The sequence below is a fragment of the Budorcas taxicolor genome, chromosome 2, assembly GCF_023091745.1.
Source record: "Budorcas taxicolor isolate Tak-1 chromosome 2, Takin1.1, whole genome shotgun sequence".
Classification (NCBI taxonomy): domain Eukaryota; kingdom Metazoa; phylum Chordata; class Mammalia; order Artiodactyla; family Bovidae; genus Budorcas; species Budorcas taxicolor.
This window is the reverse complement of record NC_068911.1, coordinates 137,884,207-137,901,432: the sequence shown is the minus strand read 5'-3', so window position 1 is coordinate 137,901,432 and position 17,226 is coordinate 137,884,207. Positions and strand designations below refer to the sequence as shown.

The following is a 17,226-nucleotide window of genomic DNA, read 5'->3' as shown; positions in this document are numbered from 1 at the left end:
CCGGTCCCATCACTTCATGCGAATAGATGGGGAAACACTGCAAACAATGGCTGACATTATTTTGGGGGGCTCCAAAATCACTGCAGATGGTGACTGCAGCCATGAAATTAAAAGACGCTTACTCCTTGGAAGGAAAGTTATGACCAACCTAGACAGCATATTCAAAAGCAGAGACATTACTTTACCAACAAATGTCTGTCTCGTCAAGGCTATTGTTTTTCCAGTAGTCATGTATGGATGTGAATTCGACTATAAAGAAAGCTGAGCACTGAAGAACTGATGCTTTTGAACTGTGGTGTTGGAGAAGACTCTTGAGAGTCCCTTGGACTACAAGGAGATCCTACCAGTCCATCCTAAAGGAAGTCAGTCCTGAGTGTTCATTGGAAGGACTGATGTTGAAGCTGAAACTCCAATACTTTGGTCACCTGATATGAAGAGCTGACTTATTTGAAAAGACCCTGATGCTGGGAAAGATTGAGGGCAGAAGGGGATGACAGAGGATGAGATGGTTGGATAGCATCACCGACTCAATGGAGATGAGTTTGAGTAGACTCCGGCAGTTGGTCATGGACAGGGAGGCCTGGTGTGCTGTGGTCTATGGGGTCGCGAAGAGTCGGACATAACTGAGCGACTGAACTGAACTGAACTGATCATCAATGTGGGGGCTTCCCAGGTGGCTCAGTGGTAAAGAATCCACCTGCCAATGCAGGAGATGTGTCCTCAATCCTTGGCTCAGGAAGATCCCCTGGAGAAGGAAATGGAAACCCACTGAAGTATTCTTGCTTGGGAAATTCCATGGACAGAGGAGTTTGGTGGTCTACAGTCCATAGGGCCACAAAAGAGTCGGACATGACTTAGCCACTAAACAACAATAACAACAAAAACAATCAAAGTGGACCCAGAAATAGAGAGAAATGGAGGTGTAAAAAGATGGATCTCCCGAACATCAGTCTCTCTTTGTGTATCATGCATGAGAAGCATCTGATCTCAGGGAGATGGAGTGTAAGCAAGTCAAGGGCAAGATGTTGTGGTTGGGTGTTTTTGTATTTTATCACTTTCTATGTTTTTGCTTGTTTGTTTCTATGTGTTTTCCCCTCCAATGGGAAGTCAAGAGTCTACAGATGAAATATGTATTTGCTAGAAAGGAGATAAGGGAGCCCTTTTGAGTCAGGTTGAAACTCTGTAACTCACAAGCAGGGTGCTAAAGCTGACAGTTCCATAAACCAGGAGCCAAAGGTACTGATATTTCTGCAACAAAGATTAGCAAGGGGATGCTTTGCTGTTCTTGGGGATGATATATTTCTCCATTCTACCACCATCTTCATCTACTGCTGGCATTTTAATGTAACTGAATGTAATGTACTATTATCTTCCTCTTCGTCACCACCTGGTGTTTTAATGTAATGTAGAAATAAAAATATTCTGCAATTAAGGGATACCATACTAAGTGTTATTTGCTTCTAGAAAGGCAGAATGATAGGTTAGAGCAAGAAAGAAAAGATAGGAAGGAAAAGAAAAGAAAAAGTATAAGAAAATGGAAACACATTTGAAGCTGTTAAACAATCCTTCCTTAGGTCCTAAGCCTCTAAGAAATGCAAAGAATTAATTACAGAAAGACTCGGTGATAAAAGTCCTTCATATAACTCAATAAGTGGCCAGGAAACATAATTGAACTCGTTTATAATTGAATATCCTGCCATTGGGGCAGATTTAAAGAAGGGTAAACTTAAAGAGACATAACAATATTAAATTTTCATTTGTCTTCTTACTGCTGTGATAAAACATTCTTTTTTACAGAGGGAACTAAGACTGGAGCTGGGTCTCTCTTAAGGCAGCAACAGGTATTGAATAGTACATGATTTGTACTTGGGAATCTTAATTTAAATAATTATAATATCTTAAAGAAAAGCGCATCTTAACTCCTTCAACGTTTTATTATATCTGACAAGTTCAGTTAAAGGGCACTTATCTACTGGTGCATTATGCGTCATACATTCTGTGTACTCATTAAAAATAATGAGAACGTATTTAAAAGTCATTGCCCAGAGAATCTTTGGGGACGGGGCATGGGAAGAGCTAAGAGGCGACAGATTGTTATTTAAGCATCTATCTCTGTTTTATCAGCCCTTAGGAAGAGAAAAAAAAAGTAACAATCTTAAGCTGATATTTTTTTTTAATGATAAAGATCACACAATTTCTTGAAAAACATGCAGATGACATGTGTTCAAACCTCTCAGGATACTTTCAAAGCGAAAGGGACTCCTGTGGCAATTTCACATGTGTGGTATTTACTTTGATAACAGCTGGGAAAGTCAACCACAATCAATTAAGGCAGTACATATTTCCCCCTTAATCTTTAAATATCCTTTACAAAATGAACGCGTTTCCTTATCTTACACTGAGTGTACCTTAACGAATGTACAGATCACAGGCATTGGGGTAATTAGGCAAATCAAGGTCATCCCCCAAGCTTTGTAACCACCTTCTTATCCAGCTGCTCCATATCAACAGCTGGCATGAATTACTGGTAACGTTTGGCTAACTGGATAATAAGAAGGATATAGTCCGTAGTTGGTCACAAGATTCCTTTTTCTGTGCTGTTTAAACATGTATATTCAGAAAATGCTTCTTTTTTCTAGCCTCCAGAAGCCTAATCATGGCTGCAGTGGCCACTAATAAGACATATGTCTTATGCCCTGAGAGTACAGCTGGATCTCATGGCTCTTCATTCTTAACTTTGCAAGAGAATGTAATTAGGCCCTGGTCCTCCGAAATGTCAGGAGAGCTTCTTTTCAGCACAGAATGCTCCTCTTTCCACCATCTTCTAAACTCCAACAAAACCAGGCTTGTGATAAAACCCATTAAGTATTTTCACTCTGACACCTGGAAGTCATACAACCAGGCAAAATGGCCAGCACTTCCTCCATCTGTTTTAATAATGCTGAACCAGAGCATTTATCATCATCTATTTTATCAAGACTAGATTTTGCTGACAAGGGTTCAGCAAAATTCTTTTAGGTTTGAGTATTGCCCAGGGAGTAGCTGATGACTATTAATCCCTCAGGTTTGTGGGTTCTTGAACACATTTTAAAAACTGGCAGAGATTAACAGCCTGGTCTTTTAGTACATAGCATGAGTGAGAAGGTGTTATGCTTATCTCAGTGAGGTGGAAGTCTGCCTTTAAAAATATTTCTGATTTTCACAAACAAACATCTTTTGGTAAGGAGAAATCTCTATGACTCATTTTCTGCCATCTTTAAAATGAAATGAACGGGAACAACTAAGCATGGTGGCTTTGTGACAGTACCTGAGGATCACTTTCTTAGGAGCTTTGTAAACTTTGACCTGTGTTCAACAGAGCAGAATGGGGATGGTAGAGTATGGCCCATGCACTGGGCCAAGTATATGACACCTTCCCTGTAGCATTTCATGTTGGAGATAAAGTAAGCTTGTTGTTGTTCAGTCCCTAAGTCATGTCTGACTCTTTGTGACCCCAGGAACTGCAGCACACCAGGCTTCCCTGTCCTTCACTCTTTCCCAGAGTTTGTTCAAACTCATGTCCATTGAGTTGGTGAAGCCATCCAACCACCTCATCCTCTGTCATCCCCTTCTCTTCCTGCCTTCAATATTTCCCAGCATCAGGGTCTTTTCCAGTGAGTCAACTCTTCGCATCAGGTGGCCAGAGTACTGGAGCTTCAGCTTCATCAGCAGTCCTTCCAATGAATAAGTAAGATTGATTTCCTTTAGGATTGACTGGTTTGATTTCCTTGCAGTCCAAGGGACTCTCAAGAGTCATCTCCAGCACCACAATTTGAAAGCATCAGTTCTTCATTGCTTGGCCTTTTTTATGGTGCAACTCTCACATCTGTACATGACTACTGGAAAAACCGCAGGATTGACTAAGGGGCCTTTGTCGGCAAAGTGATGTCTCTGCTTTTTAACACACTGGCTAGGTTTGCCATAGCTTTTCTTCCAAGGAGCAAGTGTCTTAATTTTTAGGCTGCAGTCACCATCCACAGTGCTTTTGGAGCCCCCCCAAAATAAAGCTGTCACTGTTTCCACTTTTTGCCTATCTCAAGGAGGAGCTAAAGAGTCTCTTGATGAGGGTGGAAGAGGAAAGTAATAAAGCTATTTTAAAAACCAACATTCAAAAAACTAAGATCATGGTATCTGGTCCCATCACTTCATGGCAAATAGATGGGGAAAACTAAGTGTAACTGCAAACAAATGCCAATAACCCAATCTTCTAAGCTTCTCTAAAAGTACTTCCCTTTGGTATCTGTCTAAATCTACAAGTTACAAGATGGCACACAACACATTTTGAGCACAATCAAATTGAGTGTGGAAATTTTAAAGCACAATCGAGTTGGGCCTGAAAAAGTCAAGTACAATTGAGTTTGCCTAAATGGATCAGGTGTAATTGAGTTGAGTAACTGGATTGTGCTGAACACTGGCCTTTTGCCAATATGAGGGGCACATGGCCAAAGGGACGCAACTCAACTGGGCCTGAAATTTTCATTGAATACTTTTCACAGAGCAAGAAATTGTTTGTAGAATAAAAAAAATAAAGTTGAAAATGTGATTATTGGAGCTAGTCAGCTATGGGTACTAAGTCATCCTACAGGCCTTATGACACTCTTTATAACTAATAGTTTTCAAATTTGAAGGAGCATCGGAACCATCTGGAGTGTATGATAAAATCCATCTTTGGGCTCCACCCTGAGAGTTTCTGATTTCTTAAGTCTTCAGGGAGCCTGAGAATTTGCATGTTTAACAAATTCTCAGGTGGTGCTACACTGCTGGTCTGAGACCATGCTTTGAGGACCACTGTTCTAACAAATTATGGTATCCAAGATTGAAACATTTTGAAGGTGCTTTAAACTACATTAATATTTCAAAAATGACTTTAATATTTTAAAATAAAAGATACTGCTACTTATTATTTTTATATGCCTTTACAAATAAACTGTACAACTAGATCATGCAAATGTCTTCATGATCATTTAAACGACCTAAACTGTCACTTACATTTAATACTAACTATCCCTACCCCCATTGTCTTATGTGTAGTTAGAAGTTGCTAGAGCTCTGCTCTGATATCTGAGGAAATCTCTGAATATTTTTTGTTTGATTTAAAATGACTGTAGTAGGATGGATAATGCATTAAATACAGATTAGGTATAGATTAGGGGTGATAGCTCTTTCAGTGATACCTTTTCTAGCTTTCTACATCATCTACTTTAATAATGCATAGCTTTCAGTTATTCAGTCAACAATATTCACTGAGCACACAGTGTCCACCAGACACAGGAAATAACAACAGGAGTCAACGTTATTGGACCGTGTGTTAGCATCAGTGTTCAATTAATTCTCATAACAACCCTACAAAGTGGGTACTATCATTGTCCTTATTTAACAAATGAAGAAATTAAGGCACTGAGAGATTAAGATTGTGAGAGAGGGGTTCACATGGAGGCCATGAGATCCCCAAACCTGGACTCTTAATTGCTATTTGTTCTTAAGGTGATTCAGAGACATGGTAAGGGGAGTTCTGAATATAAATGGAAAACTAACTGGAGCCCCATATTCCAGACTTAGGGGGTTCAAGCAGGTTCTGTAAGTAAACATCTTAACGAATTGAATGGTGAAAGAAAAGGGAGGGGGTGTTCTAAGCAGAGGAAAGTCTCACAGGAAATATTAGGCGTGGAGAGGGCTCTGGTAACATCTTAAACAAGTGAAAAAGAGCCTGGTATGGCTCGAGAGTAGAGAGAAGGAAAAACGGTGATAATTACTGGCTCATAGATCAGCTTGGGAGGCATGAAAGGAATTCAATTTTAGGCCAAAAATAATTGTTTCTTCTCCAAACCTGTTTATATATCTTCTATTTATACCCACCCAAATTCAAAACTTGGGAGTTTCTGATATACCTCATTCTACTACCCCAACATCTATCAGATGCCAAAGCCGAAGTTTTCTATCCTCACTTCCCTCTCCATTCCCGATGACTGGGGTGTCCTAACTGTGCACTTAAATATCTCTCATTGAGATGGGCAATGTTGATAACGAGTGACATTTGCTGAACCCCATTGCATGTGCCTGGTTCTAAGTACTACATACATATCTCATTTAATGCTAATAGACAATCTCTTAAGTAGATAATAATCTGATCTCCCTTTTTTTAATAAGGAGTGGGAGCACAGGGAAGTAACTTACCCAAGGCCACTCAGTCAATCAGGATCCAACCCAGGTCTGGCTAGTATCAGATCCCAAGCTCCTAACCATTACATTCTAGTGAAGTGCAATAGCTTTAAGCAGGAATCTAATACCTCTTTGCCCCTTCCAAACACTGTTTATCATGTTAGCTCCTCGATCAGTAATCTACTAGGGTGGGCTGTTTAGTATCTCCTTGATATATTTTGTATTTTTCAATCTCAGTATTTTAACTTGCTTTTTCGTTCTCTCTCATGGCTCTGCATTTTGAAATCCTACTCAATCATCAAAATTCTTCTCAAGGACCATTATGTTTTTATAGGTATTTTTGGTCCCCGACTTTGAATCCAAACACTTCAGTTGTATAATTTGATGAACCCACTCTTTTTTTCTTTATGGGCTAGACCCTTCTTGAGGACAGGAACACATTTTATTGACTCTGAAGTTCATCTTTCAGAGTCTGGACTACTGGTTCAGTGGACATGCAGGAAGAAGTAAACAGAAATTACTGCAGAAAGAGGCAGAAATGGAGACTGTCTTAGCCAGGACTCCATCTGAAGTCACAGAACTGAGTTACTTGGTGAATCTATAAAATATAGCAATGCATTTTGGTTTCTGTGTAATTATTTAAATTCTAAAACATAACTCATGTACTTTGGTTTGGGTAGAAAAATCATTCTGAAACCATCCTTCAATTTTTCCACAAATAACCACTATAATATTCCTTCTTCCTTAAGTACCTTGGTTAATTAAGCATGGGGTCATTTTGAATCAAATAGCCAAAGGGAATAAAATAATGGATCAGTTAAATGAGGTTCATCTAAAATTTCAAACTGAAATTCTTGTATGATTCATGATGTTAAATAATTTGACATTTGAGATATGAAGTTTTTACTTAGGAAGAAGAACCATGAAGAAGTTTAGGCCATGTGTCATTTGCTAAGGTAGATACAGGGACTGGTAAATACTGTAGCGTTGGAATTTCAGCAGCTATTCAGGGAGCCTCCACATATGCCTGCATCATTTTTTTTCTCAGCAAAAGCAATGTTCCTAAGTGAAGGTCAGATCAGCATGACAAACATTGCTAACTTTGGGATCTCAATCATTCCAAGCAGGAACAACTTGCTTGCTTGAAATACAGTTAATCCCCCTTGCAGAGGCCAGCGCTTAAAAGCAGGCAAACTTGGCAGGTAGAAATTATAAATACATTTGAAATTTTCTCAGCTTGTTTTACCCACCAGGAGTGGCTGTGATTTCAGGATAATTTAAAGATAGGGCAGCAGGTCAGAACACGAAATGTTGAAGAGGTTAACAATGAAATGGCAGAACAGTTCTTTTCCCCCCAGTAAATGAAAGGAGACAGCCACATACATGATACATACATGGCAAATAATCCAATGCCTCTTTCTCTGAAGTCCTTAAAAACAAAGTCGTGGAATACACAAAAAGTTTTCATTTTCAGGATTTTTTCTAAATGGAATGATAGCTTTATTTGACACTTGGCAAAAGACAAAAAGAATTTTAGGTATCAAGGATGGAAAAAAATTTGCAGACCATGTCTCTCACAGAACAGACCAAACAGACCACCGAATAAGCAGCATAGTTTTCAAGTACAATCACAAACACAGCAGATTTACCTTCTGATTCTATGACCAACACTAATCTCAAAGTCCCTTTTGCAAAAATGTTCCTTGTGTGAACATTTCTTTAAAAAACTCTCACCCAGTCAGGGGATGAGAACATCAAAGGATCTTCTGGACTAGGATTCTAGCGAGATCACCTTTGAAGCACAGTTCTTTTGGCAAAGATACTAGAGAGAGCTAAATACTGACGATGCTATTGTATACAGTCCCTTCATTTGATTTTCAACCCAGCCTGCGGCAGTTGGAAAGTTGGCTAAATGAGCCATCATACTTGTGATACTGACCAAATTGCTCAGGAAGGAAAGCTTGGACCAGAAAATACAGGAATTCAGCACTGTTCTCTTATGTGGCAAGTCGGAGAAATGACCAGGAAATGGATGCTGAGGCCTTTGGAATGAGAGAGGGTCACATCTGAGAGACCATCCTATATTGGGCCTTCCTGTGGAACTGCTGACCACATGCTCCCTTGGTGGTGAGTGTTAAGACTTCACAGGAAGTTAATGATAACAAGGAAGTAAGGAAGATTTAACTGTCAGAAAACAGGCAGAGCAGTGCTGTTAAGAGGGTACAGAGCTCATGAAATAGCACGGCTTAACAAAAGGGAGAGGACAGTTTCTCAGAACAGGAAACCAATAAACAGTTTGTTTTCTTCAAAGGAGACAGAATCAGACAAAAGCAGGAAGTGCTGTCCTTCCTTCATCCTGCCAGGTTTTTAATGGAAAGTCAAGTGGGTGCATCATTCAAAACAAGGGAGAAGAGACCGAAATGATACCACCTTTGCTTTTTTTTAAAGAGAAACAGAAAGATGCATCACGTCACACACTCTTCATTCTGTGCTTTCAAAGAGTCCAATTCCACACCCTGAATATTTCCCACTGAAAGAGCCCCATACATGCCACACATGACCGCTTTATAAACTTCCTGCAGAGTTCCTGCTATTTAGCATTCAAGACAGGTATTTGGGCTGAAAAAATATTATTCCATATTTTTCCAAAACAAAGATTCTGGGTCCCCATTACTTAAGTAAGCCTCAAAGGCACTTGCTTTGCTGTGGTTACATATTCCACATATTTGGATAGTTAGAAGTCACATTATTTTTAAAAAGACTATTTGCCAGGGGATTCCAAGAGAACGGATACTAACCACATGCCCTCCAAATTTTGTGTAACATGGAAAAGGATGAGAACAGAGAATTTATTTTCACTCATAATCTCATAGTTGCACAATTAATTTGATATGCTCCCTGGTGGGCTTGGGCTACAATGTCATTTTCTGGAATAGAAGCCCAATTTCACTAAATTATATTAAATAAGAGTGAAAGAATATATACAGGCTGCCTGGCTTGTACATTTGGTTGGTTATACAAGTTTTGTCTGTAATTCAGTATTTTGTACCAGAGTACATTTTAAAATAATGAAAAAGAAAACAACGTTCAAAGTAGTTGTTAGTCCCAGGTAAGCCTGCCCACATCTATTTACCCCATAATACCTATATAGTACCGTGTTTACAATACTACAGAAGTGGTAATATACTAGAAGAAATGAGCATAGCTAACACACTGAGTATTGTGTGTGTCTTTCAGCTCCCTTTAGTCCAAAAATTCCATTATTCCATTTGCTAACTTCTAGATTTAAGTGTGTTTGACTAAAAATGTATTCAGAGTTCCAAACTGGACTAAGATCACCATCCTTTTCCCCCTTATTGGGATGGGGAGAGTAGGGGTTTGAGGGATGGGGAGAGTAGGGGTTTGAGGGATGGGGAGAGCTTCTAGGAAGAAGGAATTAGTGCACTGGGAATTCTAATGGACATATGGAAAAGGGGTATAAAGAACTGTTCAATTGGGAATGAGGGGACTCATTAGGGCTTGAGTTTCTAGTTGGAATTCTGCTGTTGGGTTCTTCTTCATGCCTATGGACTGCCTGGGATATTTCTCTTTATATTCAGGATTTTACTCCTCCCAGGACCATAGCTCATCAGAATGAAAAGTCAAAAGTTCCTTCCTTGTTCTCCTATCCCTGAAACAAGTATATAGTCCTACTGAGGTGTTTTGTTTTGTTTTGAGTTTTTATCACCAGCAACCAAAAATTGAACAAGCAGCATAAGGGCTTCCTGCTATATATCCATGCTGCCTCCTTTGGCCTGCATGCGTGCTCGGTCATGTCTGACTCTTTGTGACCCTGTGGGCTGGGGTCCGCCAGGTTCCTCTGTCCATGATATTTTCCAGGCAAGAATACCAGAGTGCATTGCCATTTACTCCTCTAGCAGATATTCCTGATCCAGGGATTGAACCAGAGTCTCCTGTATTGCAGGCAGATTCTTTACCACTTGAGCTATCAGGGAAGCCCCTTTTAATATTGTTCCCTTTCACTTTGACCCTTGTAGAAAAAAAGATCAAGATCTTTGGATAAATAAAAGATGAAAGAAAAGAATCTATCTGGATTTAGATTTTTAAAAGTCTACTAGACTTCAACATTTTGACAGCATATCTCTTTAGGAACTGTAAGGCACTTCAGTGAGATGAGGCAGAAACTCAAGATTCTGCCTTCCGAAGTGGCTGGGTCAACTAGCAGAAAGGAGATGGTAAGTGCATCTACCCTTCCCTATTTTATCATGGATCTTCTCAAAGCATAAAATAGGATACAAGGGAAAACGGGTAAGATGATGGGAAAGAGAAGGAAGATTGAAAAGAAACTCCATGGTTCAGGAACATAGAAAGAAGAGGTGCCTTTGGCTAGTACTAAAGAGAGTTAATATATGAGCATTGATTCAGGAAGGCTATCTATTCAAACTTGTATTTAAACACATGTAACAGAATATTCAGAGAAGGCAATGGCAACCCACTCCAGTACTCTTGCCTGGAAAATCCCAATGGGCGGAGGAGCCTGGTAGGCTCCATGGGGTTGCTAAGAGTCGGACACGACTGAGTGACTTCACTTTCACTTTTCACGTTCATGCATTGGAGAAGGAAATGGCAACCCACTCCAGTGTTCTTGCCTGGAGAATCCCAGGGATGGGGGAGCCTGGTGGGCTGCCGTCTATGGGGTCTCACTGAGTCGGACATGACTGAAGTGACTTAGCAGCAGCAGCAACAGAATATTAGACCCAGAGCAGGTGTCTTAGAGATTGTCTAGTCTTATCATCTTACCAATGGGAGAACTGTTTCTAGAGCATCTTTGAGAGATGGTGAGGCAGGTTCTGTTTCAGTCTGCTGAATAATCTATTTCCTTCTTGGACAGTTCCAACAGCTAGAAAGCGCTTGTAACATTATCACTTCCAACCATTTATTTTGGAACAGGCTCACATAGGGCAGGAAATTAGTCTTAATAATTATTTTTTTATCCCCAGAACCTCCAAATTAGTGCACAATGCATGCTCAACCACTTGTTTGTTGGATTAATAGGTAAGTAAATTAATGGACATAAACTATCTGAGGCAACAGGTTAAAATTTACTTCTAATCTGTATAATAATTCTTTATATATGTGATAGCAATTATCAGTACTAAATTTTTTTTTCAAGTTAACTATACTCAATTTTGTCAACTGACACTCTGTTCTGATGATCTAACTCAAGGAAAACGTATCATATTACCCATATGTGCCTTTGCCATTTCTTACATAGATTCAAAGAAAATAAAAATTAAAAGATAATTAAAATTCCTTTTCCTCATATCTTATTCTTATTATTAGTCATAAAAATCCTCTGAATTTTCTAAATCATTCTTAAATATTTCAACAATAAATATTATGTATCAGTAGTAAAAAAAAATGAGAAAAAGAAAATCTGGCATAATGCACTGACAATCTGGGTGCATCTCCTTCCAGATATTTTATAAAGATTCTTAATGTGATTGTCATACTGCATATATCACTTCATGCCCAACTTTTTACTTAATAATATATCCTGTACATTCTCTCATATTATTAATTCTTCACAGAGATGATTTAAGTACTTATTATATTTCATTGGAAAGCTATCCAGTTATTTATTTAACCAATACCTCCTGGTTGTACTGAACTCAATACATCACTGCAATAAATAGGACTGGAGAAAAAAAATCAATGTAGAAGAATTTTTCCCTCATCTTTGATGATTAGTTTAGGACAAATTACTAAAATCGTAGTTATTAGGTCAAAGGATACACGTTTTTAATAAGGCTCGAAGTTCTCTTTCTTGAGATGTCTTTCCCAGGCTTCAAGATGAGGACTTAATTCCTTTGTAAGGTATTACTGTAGCACTCTGCAACTTGCTTTCATAATCTTCATCACCATTTAAAATATTTGGTTATATTTTAATTTCCCTTTAGACTGCAAACTGCACTGAGGTAGGACCATGAACATTTCTGCTGGTGGTGTTTTGCATGGAGCCTAGCCCATAGCATATACTCAATGTGCATTTTATTCAGTTGAATATTGTTAAATTGCTTCCTTGAAGGGTGTTTTTGTATTCATATACTTGAAGCACTGTTTGCATTTACCCATCTCACTGCATCATCTTTCTAAAACAGTGATACTCCAAATGGGGCAAAACTCTCTCAGTGTGATTCACTCTTTTTTTTCCCAACAAATTAAGCCTATGACTTAGAACTCATTTCTCAGCTATTATAAATTCGGTAAGTGTACGATGTGCTTTGCTGAAAACTCAGTATGACTGTGATCTGAACATTACCAGCTCTCGGGGTAGGAAAGTTCCTTCTTGGCGGGCTATGACCAGCGATGCAGTCTCTCCCTGCTTAGTGCTCCTCAGCATGGCCACAAGCTCTTCCTGAGTTCGTCCAGTGACATCTCTGCCATTGACCTAATGCAGACAAGCATATAAGCAGCCAAATTACAACACTGCCAGCCCTGTCCGCCCTAGATGGTTTTTAAAAGCCTGCAGCAAATGGGCTCTCATGATCAAGGAAATTCTGGGAAGCTGAAAACTGAGTATGCGAGTCCAAACCAATCATGTTTATGATACTAGCAATGTGCCAGCCATCATTACCATGGCGCTGGACAGTCTCAGACATTCAGTAATTGGCATCAGCAGTTTTTCCCTAAGACATCACATTCTTAGGAAAGACAGATCAAACTGACAGATACCAGAGAATCATTCCTCAAGTAGGGAGGAAGCTGATTTCAAATGCTTAACTGGTACCATTCTCCGCTGAATATAAACAGGAGAAATGGATTTTTATCACACGGTCAATTCTTGCAGACATGAGTTTTTGTTATAATTCTACAGTGTTCTCTATGTTAGAAAGTTATAGTCCCTAGGTTACCATACATTATTGGAGATTCTAATTTGGGGCTACATTAATCATTTGAACCATTTTCTTTCATGATCTAGAACTGTATACAAAGCTCTGGTGTTGCTTCCATGCCATGGGCAAGTTAAGTGGAACCAGTCAGTTTCCATGAAGATGATTTCTTGAAAGGTAAATTGACAATATAGGTAGACAAGAAGACAATACTATTAAACAAAAATAAATGGGAAAAAAAAGCCTCTTCCTTTGAGTATTCCAAATACTTCTCTATATGCATAGACTGAACTAACACAGACTGGCCCATTCTTAGAGAAGTTTAAAGAAACTATTACAAGTAATTGGGTGCAACTCTGTAATTCTCAGCCCTAACTGACTATATGATGAACTCATGGATATGACTCAAATCCCCCAGGGACTCTAAGAGGTGGAAGTAAGAAAGAGGAGATAGGAAAAACTTTTCAATATTTGACTCCATATCACTGCCCTTATTGAGGACTTACAAAGTCAGCTATTGATTAACCACTTTTCTAATTAAAGTCCTTATCTTGTCTACAAGTACACTTTTCAATATAATTAATTTAAAATTTCATACACTTCATTTACTTAAACACAAAGAAATATTTTATTGAAGATATTCATTCTAATTCTTACCTCCAAAATTCTGTCCCCTGATTGCAGGCGGCCATCTTTTATTGCTGCTCCCTTTGGTAAAATGTTTTTTACAAAAATGGGACCTGGACCATGTATGGAAGAATCTCTGGTAACCACAGTGAAACCAAGTCCTTCAGGCCCTAGTGTATAAGACCAAGAAAATGCACGATCACCTTTAGCTGGAGAAATGTTATATTCAATCTTCTAGTTAAACAGACCTAATTTAGACTAACATAGAAAAAGTGAAATACTGACATTCTAGCAAATATCTTAAATATGTTTGAGTTTCTAGTTTTAAATACAGATTACAGTTCTTGACAGGCCATGATTATATTACCATGAATTTAGGGCCAATGTAGATGTGTTATTAAGGTCTTACAAAAAAGGCCATATATTATCCATACACCTGGGAGACTGACTTCTTAATAAACCATCACTTGACTTCACACTTTCCTGAGAAGCAAGAGGCCATCTGACATGTTGGCCTTCAATCAGCTAGCCAGCCCGCGGCTCACTCTCCACCTGCATCTCCATTTCTGTGTACTTCATCCCATGGCCACATCACTGGTTCCTGCTGCTCCTATTCTGTTCTCTCACATCGCCAATGTCTTTTGAGTTTTGTCTTTTTCACTCTGTGTGAATGCTTAGAGTTTTCTTTACCCTGAAGAATCCTTACTTCAGTCCTACTGCTTCTTCACTCTTCCATTACCAGTGACCTATCTGTGACTGTATCAGTCATTTTTCCTATCCTGATCCTTCCCCTTCTCTAGCTTTGACACTTCTCACCAACCATTTTCTTGAAATTAACTCCCCTCTTAGTTTCATATACTTCATAGACTTGGTTTTCTTTATACTTTCTAGTTTTCTGCATCTCTGATCACAACACATCTGTCAATCTTTCTCTTACTCATTGATGTCCTATGTAAACACAGATGTTCCCCAAGCATCTGGAACAACTTGTCCTCTAGACTCTGCCTTGCCTGGCTCCTGTCTCCAAACACCATCTCTCTATAGATGACACCGACATCTCTTTGTTTGGCTCTAATCTCTCTGGTGTCAGTTTCCAGGCTATGACCAGCACTTTAAACTTCACTGCAAACTTCCTTCTCCATCCCAGATCCTGGCCTTTTACACTTAAAATTCTAATTTCTTGTAATGGCATCCCCATTGTGCAAGCCACCTTGGCTGAAAACCAACAATAACTGTAATTCCTTTCTCTTTCCATCTATACCCATTCAGTGATTTAGGCATAAATATTACACTGGACACCCTTCACTGATCCCTTGTTATCTTCTCTCTCCTTTAGTATATCTTTTTGCTGTCAGATTAATCTTCTTAAAACACAGCTCTGGGATGTAATATCCTTTATTTTTGCATCCAAAGCTTTCTGATGGATTTTTAAGGTCACGTTCCATGTCTAATTTATCTATCCTCAAAGCACTCAACCCCATGCCTTATACATAGCTGCATAATTTGTATGAAAAGTACGAGTGATGCATTTATCTAAAAAGCCTAATTGTGCATCCTAGTCAATACATTTTTTTCCCAGTATAAAATTCTTATAGAAGGACAAAATTTTGACTAGAGGATCCTTCAGAATAATCTTTATATCCTGATTAAAGGCATATGTTACATGCTTTAAATATATGTTAATATGTATTCAAAAACTACCTTGGTATCATTATATTTTCTATGAATTCCAACAGGAATCCATAAAATATTGGTTTCTTTTGAATGAAGCCCTGAAAATCCCAGCGGATTGCAGAAGGTTCAGTGGGTGAAGGGACTATGAGGAGAAGTCACAAAATAAAAGCACAGAAATACATAAATGTGTATGTGTGTATGTATAATACTGTATCAATATGTATGAACACACACGATCTAGTCATTGATCTGGGCTTGAAATGGATAAAAAACTTTTAAAAAGATGAAGAAATAAAAGGTTATATACGCTTTTGAAATTAAGAATATTTGAAACATTATTTGCATTGTTGAATTTGTGAAATCACTAATTACCCCGTATTTGCTGAGGAATAATTTTTGCTGGTATAAAACTATCTTTGAGAACCAGAAACAATAATACTGGCTTTTCTGCTTGGACTAAAGGATGCTTCAAAAATCACTGAGTGAGTGAGGAAAGGTGCTGAGTTGTACCTGACTCCTTGTGACCCCATGGACTAGAGTCCATGGAATTCTCCAGGACAGAATACCTGAATAGGTAGCCTTTCCCTTCTCCAGGGGATCTTCCCAACCCAGGGATCGAACCCAGGTCTCCCGCACTGCAGGAGGATTCTTTACCAGCTGAGCCACCAGGGAAGCCCAAGAATAGTGGAGTGGGTAGCCTATCCCTTCTCTAGCAGATGTTTCTGACCCAGGAATTGAACCGGGGACTCCTGCATTGCAGGTGGATTCTTTACCACTGAGCCATCAGGGAAGCCTAGTCGTGCTCAAAACAGAGACAACTGAATTTCAGTGCCTATTTAGTCTAAGTTGTGATGCAGCATCACTCTGCTCCTATCAAGTTTGTCATGGTTTTATTTCCCAGCATGTCTTTATCACTTTCTTGTTTCAAATAATCTATACTCTCCAGAAAAAAAAAATTCAAGAAATTTAAGTTACTGCAGTATACACTTCAATTTATTCTCTAATTCAATTAAATGGAAGGAGAATTAACAAAATTAGCCTTAATGTATTTCTCTTAACCAATTTTACATGTTACAATCATAGAATGGAATTAAGCATAATTTAATAATTACCTTTCTTTAGGTCAATCTTAATTTTCTTTGCATTCTTCTTGCTGCCAAACCCCATGAGTGGGGAGAGTGAGGGAGAGGATGGTTTTCTACCTAGTCTTGGTACTCGGGGGCTCTTGCTCTGTTGCAGAGAAGTTGATGCATCTTCTTCAGGACTGCTTGTTCCTGTGAGATTTATTGTCTTTATCCCTGATTTTCCTTGGACAGGAGGCGGCTCCTTTGTTCTCAACATGCGATCATTGTTGCCAAAAATGTTAAGAGGTCCAATGACTGCTTTTTCATACTGTTCCCGGTTCTGAGGTGGAAGCACGCGGAGGAGCACACTTGGAGATTTCATTGCCTGACGGAAGAGGTCTTGAGCCCTTGAAAGACAGTGAATGTATAGTGATCCTATGTCCCAGCACCCAGAGTCACAGCTATGGGGGCAGCCTGGGAGCGCATGCACAGGTGTTACCACCGATATGACTTTGCTAACTAAGTGCTGGTCACCACGTATGGCCTGCTCATGAGGTGCCACTGCACTGGGCTATGTACGTGTGCACCAGCAACATGCGTGATGCTCTCATTCAGTTTTTTTAACAACAATGTTAGGTAGGTATACTTAGGTCTTATTTTGCAAAATGAAGAAACTGAGGCTCAGAGAGATTAACTGGTCTAACGACCCACAGCTTTTAAGCATTTCTAAATCTGAAATTCTATCCAGAAGTGTTTACTGAACTCAACAT

General features: G+C 39.0%; 1 protein-coding gene across 1 annotated transcript in view; it reads right to left on the bottom strand.

Moving 5' to 3' along the window:
• Positions 1 to 17,226, bottom strand: part of PARD3B (par-3 family cell polarity regulator beta) — a 1,141,780-nt gene that overhangs the window by 505,207 nt on the left and 619,347 nt on the right. Inside the window, exons 8-10 of the mRNA XM_052664164.1 lie at positions 16,505 to 16,863; positions 13,749 to 13,888; positions 12,521 to 12,649 (exon numbers count right to left, since the gene is read on the bottom strand). Of these exons, the coding sequence (XP_052520124.1) occupies positions 12,521 to 12,649; positions 13,749 to 13,888; positions 16,505 to 16,863 (628 nt within the window). The remainder of the gene's footprint in view (positions 1 to 12,520; positions 12,650 to 13,748; positions 13,889 to 16,504; positions 16,864 to 17,226) is intronic.